General features: G+C 53.1%; 1 protein-coding gene across 1 annotated transcript in view; it reads left to right on the forward strand.

The window, feature by feature from the left end:
• PEPD (peptidase D) overlaps positions 1-27448 on the forward strand; it is a 112484-nt gene that overhangs the window by 36908 nt on the left and 48128 nt on the right. The window contains exons 8-9 of the mRNA XM_058707638.1: positions 6487-6562; positions 7509-7555. Of these exons, the coding sequence (XP_058563621.1) occupies positions 6487-6562; positions 7509-7555 (123 nt within the window). The remainder of the gene's footprint in view (positions 1-6486; positions 6563-7508; positions 7556-27448) is intronic.

Consider the following 27448-nt stretch of genomic DNA (forward strand, 5'->3'; position numbering starts at 1 on the left):
CAGAGCACCAATCCCAGTCACAAGAGCTCTGCCCTCATGGCCTCATCACCTCCCAAAGGCCCCACCTCTGCATGCCGACACGTTGGAGATTAGGTTTCAACATATCAGTTTTGTGGGGGGAGACAGATATTCAGCCGATAGCATGGAGCCTCAGTCTCCTCACCTGCAAAACAGAAGTGGTCTCCCTTGGTGGATGATGGCTCAAGGCTTGAATGAGAGTAGAAGTCAAGTGCTAACTCAGCTTAATAAAATGTCACCTTTTGAGACTTCTTGTGTGCAAGGCACTGTGCTAAGCACTTGACATATGTCACCTCATTCAAAGAGATATTTTGCTTATGCTTTAAGCTAGGTGCTCCGATTATCCCCATTCTACAGATAAGGAAACTGAGGCACAGGGAGATGATTTGCCTGAGGAAAAGCCAGGGGCTGAGCCCAGGTCGGTAGTTCCCGGATCTTGTGCTGCCCCTTGTATATCTGAGGGGCACCCTGGAGGATTGGGGGGGGGGTGCCTGAGTTTCAGCCATTTTGAAGTCCCCTCTAGGCCACTGCAGATGCAGGGGTGCTCAGAGGCCCCGGCGTGGATCTTGTGTGAGGTCAGCGTGTGCAGGTAGGTGCCCAGGACTGTGTGGCTAAGCCTCCTTCAGCACCATGCCCCCTGCCACTCATGCACCCCGGCTCCTGGTTAGCTGCTGGGCTGGGGATCTGGGATTCCTCCCAGAGCCTATCTGATAGGCAAGGAGCAGCCTCTGCTAGCACAGAGGACGCTTCCTTCCTAGTGTTTGTTTGGGCGTCATTCATTTCCTTTCTGTGACTGCTTTATTGTTTTCCATTCTCTGAAGCAGTGCCTTTTTGATTTCCTGTAAATTCCTCTATCATCATACTCTTCCCCAGAAACATAAGATCATAACTGATAATTTCTTTTCTTGTGCTGGGTATTGCAGTTTGGATGTGGAGGTCAAAAGTTGAAACTTAAGAGCAGGCGTCTCGCTTCCATAATTTAGGCTGTGGTTCTCCTTTCCTGTTCTGCAGATGATTAAATTGATCTGAAGGCAGGTTCGGAAATAAAAGGAGATACTTTTGTGCCGTCTTAATAGCTCGGCGCCTTGGATTTCGGTTAAGTACCACTGGAAGCGTCACAGAAGAGCAAGCATGTCAGCAATTGCCGTGTGCCTTGTTGGGTTTTAAGAGAGACCGTGTTAAATTGAGTCACACGCCGATTTTAGAACTGTTAATTACACAGAGTGAAGGTGTCCTGCGTGTATTAATCCGGCGGTGAGATAACATACCTGTTTCTCCTTCCCCTGGCTTCCTGTGCGCAGGAGATGGTGAGGTGTGGATGGCACAGCAGGACCCTGCGTCCCGGTAACATGTCCCGAATTAGAAAAGATACGTCGATGATGACCTAGATTCTTGGTGTGTACGTGAAAAGTCTTCCAGTAGGGTTGCTGTCTTTGTCTCCTGAGGAAGAGGCATTTAACCCTACGTTAACAGGAAAGCCAAGTGGACAGTGGGGATCCTAGGGCAGAGTGACTGTGCCCCAGAAGGCAGCAGATGGGGTGTGGGCACATCAGGCAGAGGGGAAGGCTTGGCCGGGCCCCAGTCGGCAAACGCAGAGGTGGACCCTCCCATGCCTCCCCTGCGCGCGGCCCACGCCACGTCTTAAGCACACTCAGCTCACTGCTGAGCGAAACCGCTATTTTCTTCATGGCTCTGATTTCTTTGAGAGGGCTTATTGATCGAGCCTCCTGAAGATATGTAATTCCAACCAGCTCTTTCCTTTCTGTCCCTCCTGTTGTTCTGGGATTTTATCCTGTGCAACACCAGGTCATGGGGGATAGAGGGAATGGATGTGGGGTCCTGTGGCGTTGAACTCTGCCCGCCTGCTCCCGCAGAACCATCCCCTGCACATTCATCTCCAGGAGGGATGGAATACTTGTCCCTTCAGATGGGTTTTGTTCAACACGGTGGCACTTTGACACTTAGACACTGATTTTGGAAATACTTCATTCTGTCTTGCTACTATTTTAATTAGTGGAGCATTCAAACCTCAGTTCATTAATGCCTTAATCCTGGGTTTAATGCCCAGAGGCAGTTTTGTGACCTATGCATATTTAAGGGGAAAAAAAACCAGATTGCACAAAAAAAATCTCAACCTAGTCTGGTTTTTGTCATTTCTGGCCTGTTGCAGGGGACTCTGGGCCTGGCGTAGTGAAGGGACTTTCTCCCCACTCCTGCTCCCCTGCCCATAGCTCTGCCTTCCCCCTGAGTGGCCCGCTGGCTGTGATGATGCTCACGGGTGTGGCCGCAGGCCTGGGGACTCTGCACGAGTGCCGCATCGCCTGCACACATCAGCCACCTCCTCTTGCTAGTCGAGGAGCCTGAGCTGTTTCCAGTGCAGACTTGTTAACTGCATCTTGTCCTGTCCTAAGCCTGGGTCCTCTGATGCCTCGTGGAGGAGGCAGCCTCGGTCCTTTCCTGGGGATAGAAAACTTGCAGATTATATTGCTTGTTGCCACCCCACACATCCCGGGACCAAACAAGGCTGGGGCCGAGTGTGACACTAGGCATCCCTGGTGCCAATGGGATGTGACCCCTGAGGCCACTGGGACAACAGAGGCGGGGCCATGGTGGAATCCCTTTTTCCTTATCTTTTCCTGCCCACGAGTAATGGAAATAGCCTCCTCAGGCTCAGGGTAGTCAGTCCTTCCCGAAGATAGCAAGAAATTGCCAGATGCTGGAAAGTCTTGTTATTTTTTTACAGTAATCTTAAAAACCGTTTCTGGTGCTTGTGTCCTGGAGATAAGGGGGGGGCCAGGCTGAACGCCCAGCACCTGGGCAAGACTTAGGCCCAGAGTGCCCTGTGGATAATCAGGTGAGCCAGCACACAGGCATCTGTTCTTGGGGTCTTTAAAGCTTGGATTCATGTGGGCCAGGCTGGTTTCGTTGGAGAACTGCCTTTGTGGCATAGTTTGTCCTGATTCAGTTTGATTTCTTTCTTTTTTTCTTTTCTCTTTCTTTTCCCCCTTCCCTTCCTTCCTTCCTTCCTTCCTTCCTTCCTTCCTTCCTTCCTTCCAATGTTTGTTTTTTGAGAAAGAGACAGAGTGCAATCAGGGGAGGGGGAGAGAGAGAGGGAGACACCCAAAGCAGGCTCCAGGCTCCAAGGTGTCAGCCCAGAGCCTGACGCAGGGCTTGAACTCATGAGCTGAACCGTGAGATCATGACCTGAGCTGAAGTCAGATGCTCAACCGGCTGAGCCACTCAGGAAGCCCCTTTTTTTAAAACATGACTTACAAGTAAGTCCTGAGTAAAGCAGCTAGAAGCCTCATGTGTCATCTTCCACAAACTCAAATTGGGCCAGAAAACAGGACGTGGCCTCCATGGCTGGAAGTGCTTGCGTCTCTGATGAGAAGAGAATGCGGTTCCAGTCCAGGGGGCCTTGGAGGAGAAGCCAATGGCCACCAAAGCTTTTAAGCAAGGAAAAGCACGATCACATTTGCGTTTACTAAAGATCTGCAGCCGCTGTCCCTGAGCACATGGGCCTGGAGGCACGAAGAGGCCAGAGAGGTTGTCCAGGCCGGAGGCAGTGGGGTCTGGATGGAGAGAAACAGAGGGTCTGAGAGAGGGTATAGAGGTGGAATTGCAGCCCTTGGTCATCACTTGGATGTGGGAGCAATGGATAGGGGACAGGAAGGGATCTGGGATGGCACGCAGGTCTCTGTTGTAAGTGGCAGGGGGGTGCTGCAGCTGCGGGGTGAGGTGGGGGAGTTGGCGTCCCGCCGAGCTGGAGGTGCTTGGGGGACCTGCGGGTGGAGGAGCGGCTGAGAGGCCTGTGCCACAGACAGCCATTCGGGGGCAGGTGCAGAGGCAGAGTGGAGGGGGGAGGGAGGGAGGCCTTATCGGGAGATGGGAGCAGCCCAGCGGTGCCAGGGGAGGCGGGGGTCACTGTGCTGCTTCCTCTCCGCACTCAGGGAAGGCCTCTGAATTTGGCAGCCTGGGGTCCTCCCACACATTGTGAGAGGGGGGCTGGCAGGGGGTAGGGGTGGGCTGAAGGGAGAAGAGGAGAGGGGAGAGAGGAGGGAAGGGGATGGGGGAGAGCTCTGAGATCAAACACGAAAGCTCCTCTCGCTCCCCGCCTAAAGCAAGGACAGTTGTGGTTTCCCTTCCGGAAACGTGGCGGAGTAGCAGAGGATAGAGCTTGGCTGGAGGAGGAGGACGGGGGGTGGGGAGGAGGAAAGTGGGTGGTCGTAGAGCTCCTGGTAATAGGGGCCACATGGGCTCTGAACCCAGGTGTGTGTTGGGGTGCTGAGCCTGATCCACCTCTTCCCTTGTAAGTGGGTGGGGAGGAGGACGTGAGTGGGGAGGGGAAGGCTTGAGAATTTGGAGAGGAGGGGAGAGAGAGGAGTGCATTTATGCACTGAGCAGGGGAGGGGGCCCAAGGAGGGGAAGGGAGAGATCTTGGGGAGATAAAGTTAAGAGGAGCCCTCCCGCTCTGCACGCCCCCGTGCAACTCACAGCAGAACTGGGGCCGTGGCGAGACCGGTGGGGCTGGTGACTGGGAGCTTTTGGTGTGCCATCCGCCTGGCCGCGGATTTTCCCAAGGCCTTCATGGCCCTGGAACATGGGGGCAGCAGGCACAGGCTCTGGCTCATCCCTCGTGAGGGTTTGGTTAAGGCCACGCAGATGGGTGGGCACAGGGCCTGGGGGTCTGGAATTTTGGCAGGAGTGGTAGCTGGCAGGTTGGACCAGAGATCTAAGCCCAACAGAGGGTCAGAGGGCTGGAGGCGGGCACAGCCTGGGCCCGGTTCCCACCTGCGTTGTTACTCTGGTCATCACCGCATTTGAGAACAGAGAGGCCCGCTCCTTGCTTACCAGTCGCTCAGGCTGGAACCGAGCAGGCGGCAGTGGGGAGCAAAGCATCAGGCTGCTAGGTTATCCTGTGAGTGGATTTGGGCCTGAGGAGCCTGAGCCGCTCACTTGAGTCCTGCTCTGGCTTTGGGCCCTCACCTCCAGGGCACAGGAAGCAGCTTTCTGGTCCCCAGGTGGGCTGCTCCCAGTGTCCTGGTGGAGAATCAGAGACACCTTATGATGATAAAGAGCCAAATGTCAGCCTTCAGGGACTCCTTCTCAAGAAAGAAAGGATGTTCATTTGGGAAAAGTCTCACTGGGCTCAGGGGTTTATATTTTCCACATCCCCCAGAAAGCTTTACGGTCTTAGGAGGGCATCTCGGTGCTCCAGGATACCTTTGTCACTTCCCCGTGACAGATGGCTGGCTGTCCCAGCTGGATGGCACCATGCAGACGGCATGAGTCAGTGGCTGACCGCGGCTACTTCCGTGCAGTCTCCAGAGGTTTGCTGCCCCTGATGGAGGTGGGGGCACCTTCGCTGCCATCCTTGGCCCGGGTCGGGCTTCAGGGCACAGATGGCGGCCGGATGAGAGACAGATACGCTGTGAACAGAGGGGCGGGCCATCGTCAGACACTCTGGCTTTGCTGATCTGGAGGTTGCTCGAATGTGTCCCCTTCGTGAGAGGGAGGGGAGCTTTGGTGAAGCCGCCCATGGGGGATGCACCGAGGATGCTGGGCTGTTAGTGACCGGTCGCGGCCACCACTGCCCATGGCCTAGAGTTGCTTGTTCGAAGTGGAGGGGTAGACAACCAGTATTTCTGTAGCTTCTCTGGTTGAGTCTTACTTGGCAATGAGATCGATTACAAAAAGACCTAAGCAGATCTGAGAAAACTAACATGAATTTCCTATGAGGACCCCAGGACCCCCTGGAGTCCAGTGGCAGGAGGCACAGCTAAGTGTCAGAAGGACAGGAGGGTCTCTGGGTTGTGCCTGCCTGCCCCACACAGCACCCCCTCTCTTCTCGTGTCTTCCTGGTCTCCTCTCTGCAGACCAGCTGTTTCCACAATTCTTACCTGCACTCACAGCTGGAAGTGGCTGCACCACCTGCTGTCCCCACTCCCACCCCTGGCTCAGAGTCAGGGGGTATTCCTGGGCTGCCCCGAGGGCAGGCGGGTGAGGTAGGGAGGAAACGGGAGACCTCTTCAGCGAACTGGGCAGAGCCCCGGAGTCAGCACAGTTGATTCAGGTCTAAGAGCCTTGCCAGGTAGATTTTATCCCTTTTATGGATGGGGAAACTGAGTCTCAGTGAGGTAGTGCGTGTCTGGCTACAGAATCTGGGCCTCTTCCACCACCCACGGTGGGTTCCAGATCTTGAAACTGGAAACAACCTGCATGCCCAAGGCTGGCATTAAATCAGGATGGGCGGTGCTTAGCGCAGCGTATCCGTCCTGGGCCTTGGCGGCCCATCTGCAGCCTGGCTGGGCGCGAGCCGGCCCTGTGGTCCTTCCCAGGCTGTGCAAGGTGTGACAGGCCCCGAGGTCTCCCTGGCAGGGGTGCGTGGGGTGGAGGCGGTGGTGGAGGGGGCTTGTCCAGCCAGCCCCTGCTGGGAGTCACTGACCTGCCACTTTGTTCTCTCTGAAGCCGGGTCTTTAAAACGGACATGGAGCTGGAGGTTTTGCGTTACACCAACAGAATCTCCAGTGAGGCCCACCGGGAGGTAAGTTGGGCACAGGCTCTTTGGGGTGCTGGTAGTTGGGGTGGGCGAGTGGCGTTGCTCTGAGCGGGGCAGGAGGGCCCCATTTGGATGGGTGGTCTTGGGGAGCTTTAGTCCCAAGTGCCCCATGAACAGGCAGCAGGTGTCCCTTCCAGCAGAGACTCATGATGGCTCTTCTCTCTTCGCCCGTGGGGGCAGGGACAACAGAGGCTCTGCCCCTCTTCCTCACCTTAAGGCACCCACCCTCAGGGCATTTCCCAGCCACAAGTCCCCCACTTCCAAGAGGGCAGGGCTCTCCTTCCCAGCACTCCGGCAGGTTCCAGCTGCTTTTCAAGACTCTCTCGTCCTCACCCATGATTCAAGCACATGGATTACTGTCCATTACTGTCCTCCGTTTTCCAAAAACTGTCCTCCTTCCCAAACCTTCCCACTTTACCTGAGGAGCCAGAGCAAGTAAGGAGGCGCATTTCTTGCAGGACGGTCAGGGTGACGGGTGGCCTGGTGCCTGCTTAGTGGTGGTCGTGGCTTTGTGCGTTTGTGAGCCACAGCCTCTCGTATGCGTTTCATTTTCTGCACGTTCTATGACGGCTAAGCAAAGGAAACCCTTTAGGACGGTCACTGTCGCTCTCTGAGCATCAAGTATTCACCAGGCATCTGGATTAAATCTTTGCCGCCCTCGGTCTGCCTCTGCCTGTGCCGTAGAGCTGGGTGCTGGATGGCCACTGGCTTCCAAATGGAAGTGCTCCAGAGTGGTTTAAATAAACTGTGCGGCTTTCGGAGCTTTAAAAAAGTTCTAATTTGTTACATTTCTGCACCACTGTGTGCACATATCACTCTTTTTTTTTTTTTCAAAGAAGAGATTCTTTTGAAAAAGTGCTATACATTATTTATAAGGCAGTGTTACTTATCTCCTTAATACAAATGTCTTTGCTTAATATCCATCCTCCAGGTAATGAAGGCTGTAAAAGTGGGAATGAAAGAATATGAGATGGAAAGGTAAGCTGCCGTGTTTCTCTGGGTAAAGATTAAAATGTAAAAAACAGTAATTTATGTTCCCTGAGCAAGTAACAGATGAGGCGCCGCAGCCCCGCGCACAGATTGAGTGGGGATCGCGAGCAGGGCTTTGGCATCGTGGGCAGAGGATTTGTCTTCCGACTGTGGCCACCTCCCCGGCTCTCGGCGGAGTGTTTGATGGTAATGGTCTCTGATTACTTTTCAGGATGGTTTAGTGCCCCATCATTCCACTCTTGGACTTTGTTTCTGCAATTTGCGGGAAACTTTACCAAATAGCTGCTATTGTGACTCTGAAAGCCGCTAGTAAAGAAAGCTTGCCATTTTTATGTGTAAACACTGCCATTATGTCTGCTGTGCTTGGATGACTGGGTCGAGGAATGGTTAAGTGGCTCGTAAAGCATTCTGGAGAACTCCATTGACCTTGGGCTCCAATTAGGCTATAGCGCCCCACTGGAGCGCTTCCCGGGGCTGCCCAGCATGAGGGGTGTGGCCTGGCCAGCGCCTCAGCCCCTCTCCAAGACCCAGGGGTCAGCAGGTTGCTGCCCATGGCATGAGGAAGCCCTTGGGTCAGACCCAAACTGCTCCAGTGGCTCTCCTCCCACCCAGGTCCTGGGGCAGGAGGCCCCCAGTCCCGGGTCTCCCGCCAGTGACAGTACCGTCTAGAAGCTCCACTGGGGAGAGGACACCCCCTGTGACATAATAAGAAACACATATTTGGTCTCTGCCCCCATCTCCTGGCACAGAGCTTCTAGAACCCTTGGAATTCTTGAATTATTCATAGTAAGCCCCTTTCAAGGGCACCTGAGTTTATGCTAATATGGCGACTTGTGGAAGGTGGGGGCTGGTTGCTGGAGGAACCACTGCTGAGATTAGGGGGTTGGAACTTGCATCCCCCCCTCAAACTCCAGGGAGGGGGAGAGCGGCTGGAGGTGGACTTCTGACCAGTGATTTACTCAGTCGTGCCTGCAGAAGGGAACGTGCATAGAAACCTTACACAGTGGGGTTGGTGGACACGTTGGGGGGTGCTGGAAGGGTGGCGACCTGGAGGGGGCATGGAAGCTCCTTGCCCCTCCCCCATACTTTGCTCTGTGCCTCCCTCTTCTGTTTGGCTCTTCTTGAGTCGTATCCTTTCTAATAAAGTGGTAATAGTAAGTAAAACACTTTCCTGGGTTCTGTGAGCCATTCTAGCAAATTATCAAACCCAAGGGAGGGGGTCACAGAAACCCCCAGTTTATAGCCAGTCAGCCAGAAGTACCAGAGGCCTGGACTTGCGATTGGTGTCTGGAGTGGGGGCAGGCTTGTGGGACTGGGGGGTCTGTACTCACCCTGGCCGTTCATGTCAGAATTAAATTGTAGGATGTCCATTTGGTGACCACAGAGAATTGGAAGATTGCTCGGTGTCACTCACATTTGGTGTCAGAAATGTACGTACAGAAAAGAGTTTCACCTTTATCCTGCCCGCCCCATGGCGGGGTGCCCCTTGTACGGGTTTGGTACTGTCACCCCTTCCCCACTTTGCTGAGTCCACCCGGGTGCTCTCGGGGCCCGCTGTGCCTCCACGTCCCTCTCTCAGCCTTTCTGGCCTGCCTGCTTTGTCAGTGTGGGGTGAGGCTGAAGTGCAGACAGAATCAGCAGTGGACGCTGTGGGCATTTCTGTTCACCTCATGTGGCTTGGGGATCAGCATCATTTTCAAAGTCTAACCCTGAAAGGAGTCCAGAACAGAGGGCCTCTGTGTTTCTCTCCTCTTACCCCGAGTAGTGAGAGGTTAACATGGCCTTGAGGGCCCTTGTTGCTGTGCAGTCCCAGGAGGGGGCACGGAACAAGTGCTTCATCAAGGACCCAGCTCTGTCACGCTGGAGGAGGACAGGGACAGGCACGCAGAGCTGTCCCAGCTTTTGCCTCCACGTGGTCTGCTGCAGTGCGGTATCTGCTCTGGTAGTCCCGCGGCCCCTGCCCCCCCGCCAGGATCAGGGCCAGGAGGGGTTCTACAGGGCTACCTGGGAGGTGGGCCGGGCAGCAGTCCCCCAGATTGGCACTGCCCCACAAATCTGTTCCCCACTGAATTGGCCCATAGCTGATGCCTCAAATAAAAATAACCCAGAAATTAGAGCAGGACTAGCTTGCCCCAGGGTGGAGCCCTAACGTCTTCTGTGCGGTGGCAGCCCCGTGTCCTAAGCTGCCGGAAGTCCAGCTCCAAAGCTGGCTCCTGGGAGGGACGTGAGCTGCCCTCCCACCCACTGTCCAGAGCCTGAGCCCGCTGCAGCCCAGGTGGGCCTGTGTGTGAGCTCTGGCCAGCGGCCCTCGGAATGCTTCCCCTAGCTCCTTGCTCCCCGACCCAAGGCAGTGCAGGGTTTTTTTTTTCTCTTTTGATGAGAAAGTTCAGAAATCCACCGCCCTATGCAAAAAGAGAAAAGAATAATATAATGAGCCTGAAAGTCCCCAGCAGAGTTTGTGTTTCCTTTTGTTTTGCTATAGTTATATTTAAAACCAACCCCCACGGGGCACCTGGGTGGCTCAGTCAGTTAAGTGTTCCACTTCGGCTCAGGTCATGATCTCACGGTTTGTGGGTTCGAGCCCCGCGTCAGGGTCTGTGCTGACAGATTGGAGCCTGGAGCCTGCTTCGGATTCTGTGTCTCGCTGTCTCTCTGCCCCTCCCCCCCCCAAATATAAATAGACATTAAAAAAAGTTAAAACCAACTCCAGACATGATGTCATTTCACCTGTACGTACAGCAGTAGGTGTCTCAGCTGATGAGGGTTTTTTTCCCTTTATGTAACCACCACATCATTACCACATCTAACCAAATTAACAGTAATTCCTTAATCTTACTAATACCTAGTCCACGCTGGTCTGTTTGCATCAAGATCCGGAGTCTCCACGTTGAGTTTGGCTGTTCTTTGAAGGGGTCTTGGTTAAGCTGAGCTCTGGGGACACCATACCTTCGTCTTCAAACTGCTCAGTGCCCCCGCCCTCCAGTCCCTTGGCCCCACGGCCGCCTCCTCTGTGGATCAGAAACATGAGCCTGAAGCTCACAGCAGAGCGGCTGTCCTGAGGATGCCAAGTGGCATTAATTCAGCTTGACTGGATGCACCAGGTGTGCATGCTATCGTGCACCTACTGTATGCCTTGCACACGCTACGGCTGGCTGCAGGAGGTGCACATGGGAAGCAGTGTCTGCCCTGAGAGCTGAGAACAGGGACGTTCCTGGGGCACGGCACTGGGGGATTGGGACTGTGCTGGGGAAAAGCTGAGGCAGAGAAGATGAGAACAAGAGGCGGAATCTGTTCCTGAAGGACAGGTGAGCAGGGTGACCTTTGGGGGCTGAGGGTGTCACCCCCGAAGACAGTGGGAAGATGGTTGTCATTGTTACACTTTGGGATGTCCCAGGCCAGATTTGAGGAGGCCAGTGCCAGCTGAAGCCCCTGGGGGCACCTGCTGTGGTGAGATGGGCTGACTTCTCTCTGCCTCAAGCTTCCTCCCCACAGGCACGTTTCTCTGTCATTGCCCAGGTGACTCTGTGACACAGTTTTGTGGTTGGTGTCCTTGGGAGGCTGGAGGCTTCTTGAAGTCCTGTCTCCTTTATCCCTAGTGTCTGCCCCACAGTTGGTGTCAGGAGATATGTGTGGGTGAGTTGGATGGATGGATGGGAGAGAGAAGAAAATGTCCTGAGCTATTTTTTGCTGTCCTCTATGCCACCATGAACTTTTAGAATTCTTTTCTTAACTAGGTGGGGAGTATAAAATCCTCTCTAAAGCAGGTATTGTTTCCCCATGGGGTGTGGCCCTTTTAACGCCAGGCTGGACCGATGCCCGGGAAGGCCCAGGGAGCCCAGGTTCCTGTGCAGGCTGCTGACCCACGGGCCCAAAAGAGCATCCCTGGAACCTGCTGGGCATTGTGCCAGGAGCCTGACCAGCCCCACAGAGGGACACAGGGCAAGACGAGCAAGGACTCCTGTGTCAGGACTTGGGGGCAGGGTGGGAGCAGGGGATGGGGGGGTTGAGACGGGCTGATTTTCTCAGAAGAGGGCAGACCATCAGGGCAGTGGTGCCCAGACTCAGGCCAAAGAGATGCTGGCCTGGAAACCCGGTCCTCATCTTTGTTTGTCTGTTTTATAATCAAAGGTTTGTTATAAAATCTTGAGGGCATGTTAAAAGAAAAAGTGAGCTGATGACGTTTATTAGGATCCCCCTCTCCTCTGGGCTGTGCCTGTGAGTAGGGTTTTCAGAGGGAACGAACATCATTTTCTGCAGCTGAGGTATAGTAAATTGTGTTAAAGCGAGAAGACGTTAATGTGTGGGTAAATCGGGCGCCAAGGGCACCTGAGTGCAGGCCCAACCAGGCCGTCCATTTTACCGCCTCATATTATTTCACGTTAGAGGCGTAACCAGCTTGTAGCCTGCTGGCGTGGGGCTGGTGGCGGAACCAGTTACCTGCAAACGCTAATTTAGAGCAGGCTCAATTGGCTGCGTAAGCAGGTCCCGGCTCACGTTTGCCACAAGGAGATTAATAACGATGTTTTGGACAGCCTGGGACCTTAATTGAAATTATGCTTTCTCTCCAGGCTGTGAATGGGGCATTTGGGGCTCTCCCGTGACCACTTCCGTGGGGGTCGTGGGAGGGATTTAAAGGCAGAAGGTCTGTGAGGTGTGCTGGGGGACCGCATGGCTGTCCGTCCTCCTCCCCGGGCTGGGGTCTTTCTTGGCAGACGCCCCCGACCCTGCCTGGAGACCCTTGACAAGGCCTGGGCTTTCCCTGCTGTTGTGTCCCCACAGCAGCCCACACCAGTAGCCTCCTTGGTTGCTGAAGAACTCGCTCCGCTGTGCTGGCCGCTCTGAGGTCGTCTTACCTCCCCCGCCCTCTGGCAGGACCAAGTGAGTCACGATTCTGTGCGCTCGGTGCGCCCTCTGAGTGCAGACTGGGCATGGGAGATGGGGGTCCAGCGGAAGGGTCTCCTCCCCTGACGCTGTGCGCCTGTGTGTGCACGCACACAGACATCACCCACTGACACCACACACACTCCCCACAGACCTATACACCCCCCCCACACCACCCACCTATACCACGCATACATATGCCACACATACACACACTACACGCCCCATCACTCACACCACACAGACGCACGTATCACACACACAGTTACAAAGTACTGTGCACATACCCCCCCACATTGTGCACCACCTTGTACACCACAGCGCTCACACACCATATACACTCACACCTGCACCCACATATACACCACACACACACACACACACACACACACACACACTGTCTCTCTCTCTCTCTCTCTCTCTCTCTCTCTCCCTCTCTCTCCCTCTCTCTCCACGTAAGCTGTGCGGTGCTGGGTCTTTCAGTTCACCCACCCCAGGGAGCAGGTTGCAGAACCCTTGCTGTGTTGTTGTAAAATAAGTCCGGTTTTTTTTTTCTTTTTCTGAGGACTAGAACGCTTAACTGCAGTGAGGATAATTGGAAGATGGGAGAGTTTGCAGGAAAACGCCACAACCACAAGCCTACTAACTCACGGCGATTATGGCTGTAGAAACACAGGCAGCTGGTGCAGACAAGCTGCTTTTCCCTGTCCTGCCCCCTGACCCGAGCCCTAGACCTCACCAGGCACAGGTGACCCCCAAGCTCATCCCTCACTCCCATCTCCCCCACAGGACCCACAGACTCCCCGGCTTCTCTGTTATATCTGTAGGGGCTGCATTTCCAGGTGTCCTGAGACCGCCAGGCTTTCTCAGATTAGCTCCCTCTTTGTCCAGCCCTCCCGGTGCACTGTAATCCCCGAAGGACCATCTCTCAGGTGCCTGGACCCGCGTGCCCCACTCTGGCTCTGGGTCTTGCCGGGGGCTCTCCGTGCTGGATGTGGTGGTCAGACGTGGCCCTGTACGGCTCTGGCCGTGCCCCTTATGGGTCGTGCAGAGGATCCAGGTTTCACTGGTGATGGATGTTACCAGGAAGCCCGTATTTTCCTCCTTCTTGGAGGCTCTGGAGATGTATAGCTTTCAGTCCCCTGGGAGTGGTCTGACCTAATGTGGTCTCCCTCTAGGCAAGCCTGGGTGTCAGTAAGGCCACCCTCAGTTTACTTTCCTCCATGAAGGTGCTAGAGTTTTGCTCGGGGCCTTTGGGGCAGGTGTAGGTCCAGTCAGCCTCTGACCCGGAGCCCCCCTGGGTGAGAACGGATGTGACAGGCCTTCTCTGTGGGCCTGGTCACTGTCATGGGCATGTCCTGTCCCCTCCATGGCAGACACATCCTCTGTCCACTGGCCACCTTGAGGGATGAAGCCACGGCACGGCTGGCTCATAAAGGGCCTGCTGAGACCCCAGGTCTGGGTGTGGCGGAACCCGTTCTTTGCCTTGTGTTGTGAGGCTGATGCAGGTTTCCTGCCAGCACTTCCTTGGCTGTTGGAGGCAGGCCACACTCGGCCTACCACGAGAGGGGTCAGGAAACCCCCATCTGTTTGGTACACCCTTCAGGAAGGCAGCCCACGAAAGTGCACCCAGCTGGCTGTACCTCAGTGAGCTGAGCAAGCCCTTTCTAAGAGCCAGGCCCACCTTGGGGAGACAGTTCCTCAGTGTTCAGAACAGGCCTTGCCTCATCCTGGGCCATCCCGTACTGGGCAGGGCAGGTCCCGCGTGCCCACCAGCCTTCTCTGTCCACACGACCAGACATGAGGGAGGGGAGTAGCTCTCTCTGTGAGGTTCAGCAGACCCCGTGTCTGAAAGTGTAGCTGGGTCCTTGGTGGTGGAGGGGCTGTGGGCCTCTGAGGCTTAAAGCAAGGTAGTGCGTTTTGCCCATAAGAGTAACTGGAAAATGGGTGCATTTAGGGTGCAAACAGGTCTGGTATTCGGCCGGAAAATGTGGACAAAGAACCAGAGAGAAAGGCTTCCTGCAAATAAGCAGCCTGGTTGATGCAGCCCTAGTTAGAGCTTTTGGGGACAAAGCCAATAGAAATAGGCATTTACTCTTCAAATGCCCGGGAAGTTGCCCCCTGAGAATCCTGGTAAGTAACAGCGGTGCCCGCAGGCATCTGTATGGATTTTCCTGTAGTATTTCACCATTGAACCCGATTCTGACCGTTGACTTCTCATAAATAGATATCATCAGCTTAAGGAAGTAGTATTTTCTTCCTGACTTATGAGAAGATTTTATCAGGAAAAGATGTTGAATTTTGTCAGATGCCTTTTTGGCGTCTCCCTTGGCCTTTTTGTGTATATGTGTTTCGAGGAATTGATAAACTTTGAATTTTATGATAGTTTTGGATCACAGAAAAGTTACAAGTATATTAGCTAGTTCAGGCATACCCCATACCCATTTCCCCCTGTCGTTAACATGATTGGCACATTCGTCACAGCTCGTGGACAACGTTGACACATTATTACTATCTGAAGTCCACCCTTTATTCCGTTTTCCTTACCTTTTACCTGATATTCCTTTCCTGTTCCAGGATCCCACCCAGGACACCCACTGCCTTTGGTTGTCCGGTCTCCATCGGCTCCTCTTGGCTGTGACAGTTTCCCAGACGCCCTTACTTTTGATGACCTTGACAGTTCTGAGGCATGCTGGTCAGATACTTTGTACAAGATCCTTCAGTTTTCGTTTTTCTGATGTCTTTCTCAGGGTTACACTGGGGTCGTGGGTCATTGGGAGGAAGACCACAGAAGCAGAGTGCCTCTTGGCATCGTGTCGTATCAGGGCTCCGTGCTGTCAACCTCACTTATCCCTGGTGTTGACCTCCGTCACCTAACAGGCAGCGTTTGTCAAGTTTCTCCACCATGAGCTTCTCTTTCCCCCCTCCTGTACCGCGTTGTGCTCTGTCCGCTTGGTTTGGAAGCGTCGACGTATGCTGTCTGTAATTCTTCTGTGTAGGGATTTGTCTCTTCTTCTCCGTTTATGTATTTGCTGAATCACTCATTTATGGACTATTTTCTATCTATATGGACTCACAGCTGATTATTTTCTACTTTGAGTTAGAGTCTGGTGTTATTTATTTTCTTGCTCAAATCATTCTCGCTTTGGGCATCGGGGGCTCTTTCAGTTAGGCTCCTGTGTCCCTCTGACATCACCCACCCCCAGTCAGTTTGCTGTCTGAGCTCTGTCTTACTTTCTGGCTCGGCAGGATGCTCCAGGCTCATTTTATGTGTTCCCCGCTCCAGCCCTAGAATCAGCCATTTCCCCGAGGAGCCGCAGTTCCTTTTATCGGAGCGGGACATGAGACGCCAGGATCGGGCACTAGGTGTACCTGAGGTGGATTTTCTGCGGGGACTTCCTGGTGGGGAGCTAGTGTGGCGTCTGTGTCACGCACTGCTTCGTCACGGCGGATTTCTGCTGTAACAAGCCGCGTGACTGAGATGGGGAGGCAGTGAAGAGTGGTGGTTAGAGCACAGCCTCCAGAGACTGGTGCACCCTGCATCTGAATACCAGCTCTGCCACTCATTGTGCCTCAGTTTCCTCATCTGGGAAGAAGGTAATAACAGCGTTTCATAGGATGATTCAGAGGATCCAGTGAATCATCATGTGGACAGTACGTAGAGCAGGCCCGGCATCTCGTCCGCATCACCAGGACTGTTTTGTTGTTACTCTTTTACTATAAAGGCTCAAAGTAGAGGATTGAGCTACACATTTATTTTTTTTTTTAACTCCCTTTGCCATATTTTGAGAACAGGGTTTTTGAGATTGTGATTTGGGAAGTTCTTCACACTTTTCTGTTTTCTAGAACAGTTTAGAAAGCAGAGGGGCTTTGCAACAACATGGATAGAGTTGGAGAGTATTATGCTAAGTGAAATAAGTCAGTCAGGGAGAGACAAATACCATATGATTTCGCCCCTGTGGAATTTAAGAAGCAAAGCAAACAAACAAAGGGAAGAGAGAGAGAGAGAGAGAGAGAGAGAGAGAGAGAGAGAGAGAGAGAAACCAAGAGACTCTTAACTATAGAGAAGAAACTGATGGTTCCAGAGGGGGATGAAATAGATGATGGGGATTAAGGAGTACGCTTGTGGTGACGAGGACTGAGGCATGTATAGGACTGTCGAATCACTTTATTGTACACCTGAAACTCATATAATATTGTATGCTGTCTGTATTGGAATTAAAATTAAAATTAAAGAAAAAGAAGGCAAAGAGGCATGTCTATTCCTTGAACGTTTAAAGAAATCCTTCGATACTATCAGAACTTATTGTTTCTTGGCGGGAGGATTTCTTGGACAACTTTTTCAGGTTTTCCTAAGGCATTGTTTCAGTCTGACTTTATCCTTTATTCCTCTTAGAGTTAGTATAGTACATTTTCCTGGAAGGGTGTGTTTCTTTTTTATCATTTTCTTTCTTTCTTTGTTTCTTTCTTTGTTTCTTTGTTTGTTTGTTTCTTTCTTTCAAATTTATTTTAAGAAAGAATAAATGGGGAAGGGGCAGAGAGAGAGGGACAGAGAATCTGAAGTGAGCTCTGTGCTGACAGCAGAGTCCAATGTGGGGCTTGACCCATGAACCGTGAGATCATGACCTGAGCTAAAGTCAGATGCTTAACTGACTGAGCCACCCTGGCGCCCCATCTTTTTATTTATTTATTTTTAATTTATTTTTAATTTATTTTTGAGAGTAAGAGAGACAGAGCATGAGTCGGGGAGGGGCAGAGAGAGAGAAAGAGAGAGAGAGAGACACAAAATCCTAAGCAGGTTCCAGGCTCCGAGCTGTCAGCACAGAGCCCGATGCGGGGCTCGAACCCACGAACTGCGAGATTGTGACCTGAGCTGAAGTCGGACGTTTAACCGACCGAGCCACCCAGGCGCCCCTTATCTATTTTTCTAAATTGAAGTATAGTTGACATGTAATATTAAACTAGTTCTTGGAACGTTTTTATTCTCATCAAGAGTTTTGAACTTATTAGAACCAGGTTATTTTATTATGTTAAATGTGAAAACCTGCTCTGTGTCTGTTAGTTGTGTTTCCTTTCCTGTTCCTGACTGTCTGCTCTTTCTGTATGGGGAAGCTTTGTGTGGCCACTTTGATGGTATCTTCGTACAATCAGCTTCCAGATGCAATTATCAGCTCCACTGCTGATCTGCCTCCTGGATCCCCAGTTTTATGCTTGTTCCTTTCTCCTCCCTTCCTGACCTCGTTATGAACACCTGTCTTTAAACTTCTTCGGTTGAAACTTCATTGTTTTCCAGTCTTCTTCTTGTTGAGTAATAAATGAATTTTGGCTCATATATTTTTGAATGCTGCCTTTACCATATCCTAAGAAGTTTTAGCTGATTTGATTTTTGACCTAAGAAACGGACTAAGAGCATTTCTTCTCATTTCCAGATAGATGTGGTTGGTTAATTTTCTTGGTTAACTTTTGGTTACTGGTTTCCACTGGAGTTAGAAAATGTAGGGGCACCTGGGTGGCTCAGTTGGTTAAGCATCCGACTTAAGCTCAGGTCATGATCTCACGGTTAGTGGGTTCGAGCCCCATATCGGGCTCTGCACTGACAGCTCAGAGCCTGGAGCCTGCTTCGGATTTGATGTCTCCTTCTCTCTCTGCCCCTCCCCCACTCACACTCTGTCTCTTTCCATCTCTTGAAAACAAATAAATGTTAAAAAAAAAATTAAGAAAAAAAAGTGTAGTCTATGTAAATTTTATTTTTCTTAATTTTGAGATTTTTCTTTGTGACCTATTTAAAATTATTTTTGTCAGTATTTTGTGGGATAAAATCAAACATTAAACATTTATTGGAAAATGTTAATTTTTTATTTTTAGAGTACATGCTTTGATGTATGGTTTCTCATCTTATTCCAGTTTTCTGCCTCGTCCCTTAATTTTGTACATTTTCTCTAGGATTAAGAGAGGTGGTTTTATGAATTCCTCTGTGGTTCTTAACAGATTTTTGTGTTTTATTCATTTCCATGGTTGTTATGTTTTTTATTGTGTATTTTACCTTTGTACAGCTTCGAGGAACCCCTGTTGACCTAATTAATCTTTTTTTGTCTTGAATTTAACTTTATCTGCTACTGGTTTTGATATTAAATGTGTGTGTGTGTGTGTGTGTGTGTGTGTGTTTGCATTTTCCTGGTGTATCTTTGCTTACTCTTGCTTTTAACTTTCTCAGCTGCAGTTTTTGTGTTCCAGATGGAGGGCCCCTAGGTGTTAGGAGAGCCATTTGCATCCGTCTTGATGACCAGAAGGTTTGCTCTCTCATGCACTTTGGTGCTTTCTGGCTCTGTACCACCTTTCAGGATTTTAAATTTTTTTGTCATTCTGGAAAGTTGGTGAAGTTTTCTTTGTCCTACACATTCCACTTTTGGTGTAGAGTTACTTTTAAATTAAGAAGAAAGGCCCTGTGTTTCTCTACAGTCTCTACCTCTGTGAAAAATATCGATTCTTCACTTTGAAAAATGAGACATTCAGCATGGTTTTACTCTTTATCCTCCCCCACCACCTCTGCCTTCCAGTTTTTTACTATCTAACTTCTCTTTCCAGCAGTTATTTTCAACATTTGTGTTGTTTTATAATCATTTTTGTAACAGTTCAGAATTAGCACTGTCTCACTGAATCCAGTGTGGACCCCTGTTTTGTACCATGTTTTTCCTTTCCTTGAATGCTTTTGCTTTGACCTTGCACATCGGAGAGTTTTTCTGCTGCCTCCTCTGTGAAGGATGGTTTCACTGGGTATTGAATCTTCATTCCATGAAACCATACCCTCCATTGTTGCCAGAGATCTTAGGCAAATCATCTTCTTTCTCCTTTCTAGGGAACTTTGTAATTTTCTTGCCTTGATGCTTATAGGAGTCTTTCTTTATTCTGAGGGTGACGGGATTTCCCAAGGATTGGTGCTGTTTCTTGGTGCTAGTCTGGGCTCCAGCTGTACTTAGGGAGTCAGAATCCCACCGGCCTTGCCAGCTGGCCTGGAGGCCCAGGCCAAGGCGTCCCCTTGAGAAGAGGTGTGAGCTCTTTGCGTTAGCATACAGTTCTGCAGCCAGTGGTCAGCAAGGGTCTTGGGGGGTACGGAGGGCCACACGGTTCAAGGGTCGAGACATAGATCAGGTGTGTTCTGACTTAGGCCAGTGGCGGGTAGAGCATCATACGTCACACACAGACCAGATGGGGTAGAGGACACAGCAGGTTGACTGTGATCCATGTGATAGGTCCTGTGATGACAGCAACAGCTCTGTGGAGTCAGGAGCAGCTTGGCCACAAGTGAGGCTGGTCTGTCCATGCAGGACAGGCCAGCAGTGGTGGCTGTTTGCACACTCAAGTGGGAATATCACACCTGTATGTTTCCTGTTATCTCCCTGGTCACTCCCCAGGGGCATTTATCCTCTTGGGTCATGTTATCCGAGACCTGGGATACTATCATTTATCATGTCACTCTGACATACGTCACTCCCCAGTTTCTCTGTGGCTTCCTTCTCAGTTACAGAAGCTAATGTGGTGACCTGTTTGGGGGCCAGAAGCCATGCAGACAGGCTTAGAGTTGTCCCTGTGAGCCTAGGATCTGGTTCTTTTTCTTTTTTTTTTTTTTAATGTTTGTTACTTTATTTTGAGAGAGAGAAAACATGAGGGGTGGGGGGCAGAGAGGAAAGAAAGAGAAACCCAAGCAGGCTCCATGCTCAGCACGGTGCCCAACATGGAGCTCAATCCCACGACCCTGGGATCATGACCTGAGCCGAAATAAAGAGTGCGATGCTTAATCAACTGAGCCACCCAGGCGCCCCAAGATCTGGTTCTTTAATCTGAACAATAAAACCTTTCCTCACTTCAGGATCTTCCTTTTAAATTCCTGCTCTGCATGGGGTCCCCTGAATGCCTCCTCTGGCCCTTATCTTTTCTGTCATGATTCCCACTTCTGCACCAGTAGAAAGTTCTCCTGCTTCTCTTCCCATTCACTTACGGTAACCGCCATACACTGTCTCTACTGCTCACTAATTATCCTTGTTTTATGACTTGGCTACCACAACTTTGGTCTGGCTGTAGCAATGCTGAGCCTTCTCTTGGTGGCGGTAGGAGACCTCTTCTTCTCTGTAGCGGATCACTGAGTTGGCTGAGTTGGCTTTGGCCACACCCCATTAGCTGGCCTGCCTTCCCCTCTGGGGCCCATGTGAGACTTGCCTGTAGCTCCCGTGGGCTTCCAGAAGCTCTGTCAGGTTAGGGTCCTGGTGGGAAGACCCTGGGTGTCCCCACTTCTCACTCCCAAGGAGGAATTTTCTAGCAAGACAAAGGCCAGAGTTTGTAAACTGGTAGCCTCTGGGCTAGACTCTAGGACATAGGTGGCTTTCCTTGGGCTCACACAGTGGGGTTTTTGGGTTTGTTCTGGTTGTTTAGCCTCAATAATGAAAACTCAGGAGACTTTTCTGGCTTTTCCTAGAAATTGAAATGGATGGTAACCTTGGGCTGGAGTTCCCAAGGAGTAGCAACCCAGTGGGCACTGAGTAGCTACCGGCACACACCACAGACCCCACCCCACCCTGTCACTCCCCACTCCCCCCAGCGCCAGGCGGCCCTCTTCCATCACCCTTTTCATCACTCTGAGGCCGCAGCTGCTTTCAGAGTCAAGAAAGATTTCTCATACCAACGTCTCTATCAAAAGCAGGAAAAATAAGAGCCAAAGGGTCATGTATTTTAAGAAAAATGGGAGAGCTGTAGGGGGAAAAAAAGACTGTTTCTCATGTTTCGTGTGTAAATTTCTGGTTGGCTTCAGTCTTTTACAGGTTACCTGCCAGGTGCCCCCAGGCTTCACCCCCACCCCGGAAGAGCCTTTCTTTCCCTGCACCCCCTGAAGGAGCCCAGTGGCAGGCAGGAGGGGTGGGGATGCGGCCTGTGGACCCGTGTCCCATCGGGGAGGGGGAGTAGTCCTGTTCAGTTCTGACCACCAGAGAGCAGGGCTCCCAAGTCCCAGGAGCGTCAGCGCAGAGCTGTCCAGCAGGAGCCTTTGTCCGGGTGTCGCGCCCAGAGTAGGCAGACAGTTGTGATCATATGGTGAGGTTTGGTGCCGGTCTTTAGAAAATTCTCATCCAGACCTATTACATGCTGGTGCAGAAAGATGCTCCCTGTGGGAGCAATTATTCTGGGCTGGGAGTTTTCCCTTCCTAACTCAGAATTCTGTAGATGTCATGAAGGGTTGAATCCAGGAAATCAGAAAGCCCGTTTCCCTATCTGCCAGCAGGCATGTCTGCTCTTGAAACCTGGAGGTAGTTTTTGATGAAACCACAGAGAGGGATTTTCCACTTAGAGGCCCCAACAACAGGCTCTGGGTGCTGGGTTCTCTGTGAAGCCAGGCTCGTGTCCCACACAAGTCGCCCAGGGCCCCCAGCCCCGGGCCAGACCGGCTGCTGGCCTGCGTCACGGCTCCCCTCGGTCTCTGGTGTGCAGGCTAGATGGTGCGCGCAGTCAGTGCGAGCCTTCCGGCTTCCTCCAGTGGTCATCGAAGGCCAGGCTGCCGTCCTCGCCCCGGCTGCCTCCACTTGCGGCCGCCCCGGAGGAGGGTGCGGGGTCGGGGTGGCTGGTCAGAGGGGCTGGGGCAGCTCTGCCCCACTCTACTGCTGTTCTCCTGCAGCCCTCGCTGATGCGGGACCCCACACGTGGTACTTGGGTCCAGGAGAGATGCAGGCATCTGCAAGCCAGGCCGCTGATGGCTGCTGGTGGTGGCAGGCCAGGGGGTCTGGGCTTCCACGTTGTCACCGTGGAACATCGCAGGCTCCTCCCGGGCCTCTGGCACTGCCGTGCTCCAAGGTCTTCTCCTGCTCCCCGCTTCTCCAAGCGGAATGAGATGGCAGCCACTGCCCTTGGGCAAGACCCCGGCCGTGAAGGCTGGCTTCTCCCAGCTCCGGCACCACTCCTCACAGGCCCAGCCGGCCGCGTTCATGTTTATTCTACGGTTTTGTTAGAAAAGACGGTGCTCTGGTGGCGCAGCACAAGCGCCCGCACCTCCCCCGCCCCCTCTGCTCTTGCGTTGTGCCTTCCCCTGGGGCCACCCTCTGTGAGTGTGCCACACACCCTCGCCAGCTGAATGGATTGCGCGTGTGACAGCACTTTGGCTCCCCTGTTCGTGAGTGGTGGTTGTTGACCTGTGTGACCTTCAGGAACAGCACTGTGGCTGCCCGGGCGGGTCTTCCAGGTTTCCTGGCAAATCCAGGTGCACTGTCCCCTGCCCTCCAGCCCCCTGCTGACTGGGGCTCGTTGGTGGAGGGCCCTGCCCGTCCAGCCCCCTGCCACAGCACACGCCTGGTGGCTGTTAGGGGTCAGGGCCCGGCCGGACTTGGTTTTTGCTGTGTTACTTTGTCTTGCTGTTCATCCCAGCAAGAGAAGTGGGGTTTGACTGCTCTTGCTGGAGCCGGGCTGGTGGCTGTAGAGACAGACACTCTGGGTGGGGGAAGCTGATGTCGGCCGAGCACCACTTGCTCTCTTGAGGGGTGAAGGAGCCCTTTTGGGGCAGGGGTTCCTTGGGAAGATGGTACCAGCTGCAGGACTGGGAAGGAAGCCCCTCCTGGATGCACAGTTTCCAGTGAGGCACTTCCTTGCTCCTACTAGCCCCGGCCAGCTAGTGAGTTCCTGGGGCCCTTGGGGACATTCTGCTCAGGGGTAGGAGGGTCTTGACCAGGGAAAGGGCAGCTGCTGCTAGCTGAAGCTGGACAAGTGTCACTGTCCCACAAGCAAAAGGACACAAGAGAGTGTCCTGGTGTCCTGGTGAGTCTGGGGCCTGGCCGCCAGCATGACCTGTCCGACACGAGTGTGGTTCGTGCCTTTCCCTCCGGCGTGGGGTGTTTTCGAACAGGCTGTACACAGTCCGTATATTTTCAGCGTGAGCTGGAGTCCTGGAGTCTTTGAATCATTTGTCTTGGCAGCTCTTCTTGAAACTGAGAAAGGTGGAAATTCATCTAGGTGCTGAGAAAGGAGCCTGGAAGAAGAAAGTGTCTGGTGCCTGCCGTGATGGGTGGCATGCCTAGAGATAGTGCTGGTGGCTCAGAGATCAAACAGCTGAGAAATGGTTTCCCAGGAAGAACTCAGGGAATTCTAAGTAGGTAATGAGTAGTGACTTTCTTTTGATTTACGGCAAGACTTGGCAATCAATCTATAATGCTTTGAAGAGGCAAGAAATGAATCTCCAAGAGGTTACGGGCTGCACGCTCCGCACTGGCAGTCCTTCCTTGTGGGGCTGGGGACGGGCTGGCGGTGGGTCCACTTCACTTTTCTGCCACAGAGATCCCGGCCCCTCCTTGCAGGCCACACAGCTGTGGCTGGAGCTGGCCTGAGGGAGGGGCTCCTCACATCCTCCGTCTCCCCGCCGCCTCCTCCTCCCCCTCCTCTCCCTCCTCCCCTCTCCCCCTCCCTCCCCCTCTGCCTCTCCCTCCCCTCCCCTCCCCCTCCCTCCCCTCCCCCTCCTCTTTCCCTCTCCCTCCCCCCTCCTCCTCCTCCTTCTCCACCTCCCCCTCCTCTCCCTCCTCCCCCCCCCTCCTCTCCCTCCTCCTCCCCTTCCCCCTCCTCCCCTTCCCCCTCCTCCCCCCTCCTCCAAGGTCTTGGCTTTGACCCTGGCAGGACTCTAGTTCAGCTTTCAGGTCATGGGTGATTTCAGGCCTAGTGGTTTGTGGCCACAACCTCCCTCCCTCTGGAGCCCATTCTCATCCCTCTGTCCCGAAGGTACCTTGTTTGCTAGGGTTGCCATTACAACGTACCATAGACCGAGGGGCTTAAACAACAGAAATTTATTTTCCTGTAGTCCTGGAGGCTAGAAGTTTCAGATCAAGGTGTCAGTAGATTTGATTTCTTCTGAGGCCTATCCCCCTGGCCAGCAGAAGGCTGCCTTCTCTTGGTGTCCTCACGTGGCCTTTCCTCCATGGGCACACATCCTGGTGTCTCTGTGTTAATTTCCTCTTCTTATAAGGATACCAGTCAGACTGGATTAGGGCCCCACTAAAGATTTCAGTTTAACTTAATCCCCTCTTTAAAGGGCCATCTCCCAATACGGTCACATTCTGATGGAGTGGGGTTAAGACTTCCACATAAGAATTCTTGGGGACACAACTCAGCCCATACATAACTGCCTTTGCTCCCTGGAGAAATCAGGCCTGGTTTCCTGTCTGTTGGTTCATTAGGTAACTCAGCAGTACTGGCATTCTGAAGGGCTTGGGCTGGCCCGGGGTGGGCGGGTGGTGGGGGGCAGATTCCCAGCTGATATTCCAGAGGGGGAGACAGACAAGCAGGAGAATTACACATGGTGGTAAGTTGGAGTCCAGGAAAGAACAGGGAGCTGTCTTGGCCCAGCATGACCCTCAAGCTGAGACTGAGAGGGGGCGAGGAGCTAGCCAGCACTTGCTGGGTGGTCAGAGGGCACAGTGGGTGGGGCCTGGCAGCTAAGAGAGGAGTTGGTGGCGGGGCGAGGTCTCAGTGAGATGCCCCTCAGAGGTTTCTGTGACTGGGGAGGGACCTGACCAGCTGAAACTGTGGCTTTGGGTGGCAAGTAGACAGATGGCAGCAGGAGGGCAGCAGGGAGGCTGCTGTGGGAGGAGAGGGCGGGTGGGGGGTGAGTTTGGAGCTGGAGCTGAGGACTCACAGACAGTGGGGAGAGGGGAGAGGAGGAATGGCAGTGAGTCCCCCACTTCTTGCTTGGCTGCCTGGTGGCTTCGGGCCATGCTGCGCAGACCCGGTTTTGCTCCCCCTGGCGCCCATTGTCTGGTTTCTGTCCTGCCTCCTGCCTCCCAGTCGTATTTCCTGCCTAAAATGGCAGAGACTCTGCCTTTGGGCTGTGCTTTTATGAGGCCCTTGGATTTGGATGGGAGAGAGATCCCCCGGGCCCTGGTGCTGTACTTTCAGTCAGGCCTGGCTGTATTTCAGTGCCCCAGCCTCCAACAAGTGTGTGTGCGGTGTGCACACCCACTAAGCACACCTCCTCACACTCCCTGCCTGGGGCCACAGGCTGTGTGTGTGTGTGTGTGTGTGCACAGGCTTGGCCCTTGGAGTTCCCCCTTGGCCCTGGGCGAGAGGCACAGGAACAGGGCAGGCAGTAGGTGGGTCTTTTGACAATACTCAACCACTTTCCCGGGGACAGGGTACAAATCTGGGGTTGCCATCCAGGTAGAAGAGCAGTGAGGAGCCAGGGGCAGTAGTTCTGGGGTCTTAGAAGTGACACAGTGGTGACATGTGGGGACAGGAAGGTGGTGAGGGGAAGTTGAGGAGGAGTTCTTGGACCAGCATGTAAGACACAAAACCCATGAGGCCAGGGCATGTCCCCTCGGTCAGACCCCTCCTCTCTCACAAGCATTTGCCATTGTCCTGAGCTCTGGGGACACAACGCAAAGGGATGGCCCTGCTTCCGTGGGGTGTAGTTCCGGGGACAGCGGCAGTGGTGGCAGCATTTTCTGAGGTCTGATCACACAGCAGCCTGGTCTGGGCCCCTTGCTCTTCTGTGCTCAAGGGTAGGGACTACTGTTCAGTCCTTTCCGTGGGCCAGGAAAGTGCGGGACAAAGAGGCCGAGTCACTTGATGAGGTCATACCTTTGGCAGGCAGATGAGCCAGGATTCAAAGCCTAGCAGCTCCCACTGTAGGGCGCAGGGCACCACAGAGGGCCGGTTGTCTCGTTTGGGGGGGTGGGGTGGGGGGGAAGGGGTCCTGGTTTTTAAAACACCTGTAAAAATTAGAAAGGACGAAATGTTGATGGTCTGAATTATGGTGATATATAACCTAAAGCCAGAATCGGGGCAGAATCTGGCCACCTCACCCTAAGGTAGAAGTTTCCACCCCTGCCTAGGAAGGGGTAGGAGGCTTAGCTCACCCCTGCCCCCACACTGGCCAGGGTCAGCCTCAGCCAGAAAGCCCAGGAGCCGTTGCCTGAGAGCCAGGTGTGGCCTTCAGAGGTTGCTGCAGCCTCTTGTCTGTGACCCTGCACAGGTAACGGGTCTGAAACAAAGCAGTTGGAGGGGTAGGCAGAGGTCACTGGCAGGGATGGACGGTGCCCCAGGAGCCCAGGCCCAGCAGGTTCCAGGCTGCAGTCAGGGCCCCAGGGCCTAGGGTGGCCTGGCACAGAGCAGGTGCTCAATAAACGTTCCTGTTCCTCCTCTGGTGGTAGGGAAGGATGGCTCCTCACTCACCCCTCGGAGGACTCAGGGTCCAAGTAGCGTCCACCCGACTGGGGCCAAAGTCATGTGTGTCAGAACAAGGTCGTGTCTCACCCCCCCACTTCACCCCTGGCCGTGCACCCTTCCAGGCAGCCTCCCTTCCTGTGGATGTGGTCACCGGCCCTGGTGAACCCGACGGCCCAGTGGTTATCGGGGAATTGGATCTGTGCCCCTGCGCTGGCAGATAAGGGGCGTGTGCTGGTGTTGCAATGTGGCACGTGTGGCAATCGCTCACAGGTGGTCCCAGGGCCGGCCAGGCTGACGAGCAAGAGGTGAAATGCCAGGGCATTTTTGAAGGCAGATTTACAATGCCATCTCAGGAGGTCTGGGAAAGCCAGAGCTGATCTCTGTGGGCTTGATGGAACCTGCATAAACCAGACTCATTGGCCCTACAAGACCAGGATTTTCCAAAACGTTTCCTGATGTAGTCGGTGCAGCCGAACCTTGCTAGGAATTGCACCTAGGGTTGTCCAGCTCAGGGAGCTCCGATTCGATCATGCAGATGGCTTGCCTGGAGCACAGCAGAAGCTCTCTTGACTTTCTTGTAGCTCTTGGCTGAGCAGGCTGACACATGCCCTCCCCCCCCACCCCCTGCCACACACCTCTGTTCTTGGCAAGCAGGTCACGTGTGGGCCAGTGAGTACTGGCTCATTCCCAGCCTGCCTGTGCCAGTTCGTTGGGTTATAAAAATTTATTGGGTAACTACAGCTACCAGGCACTGTTCTAGGAGCAGGGAGACAGAACAGAGGAAAACCTGTCTGTGAAGCTCCAGAGGGGAGATAAACA

The sequence above is a fragment of the Neofelis nebulosa genome, chromosome 17, assembly GCF_028018385.1.
Source record: "Neofelis nebulosa isolate mNeoNeb1 chromosome 17, mNeoNeb1.pri, whole genome shotgun sequence".
Taxonomy (NCBI): domain Eukaryota; kingdom Metazoa; phylum Chordata; class Mammalia; order Carnivora; family Felidae; genus Neofelis; species Neofelis nebulosa.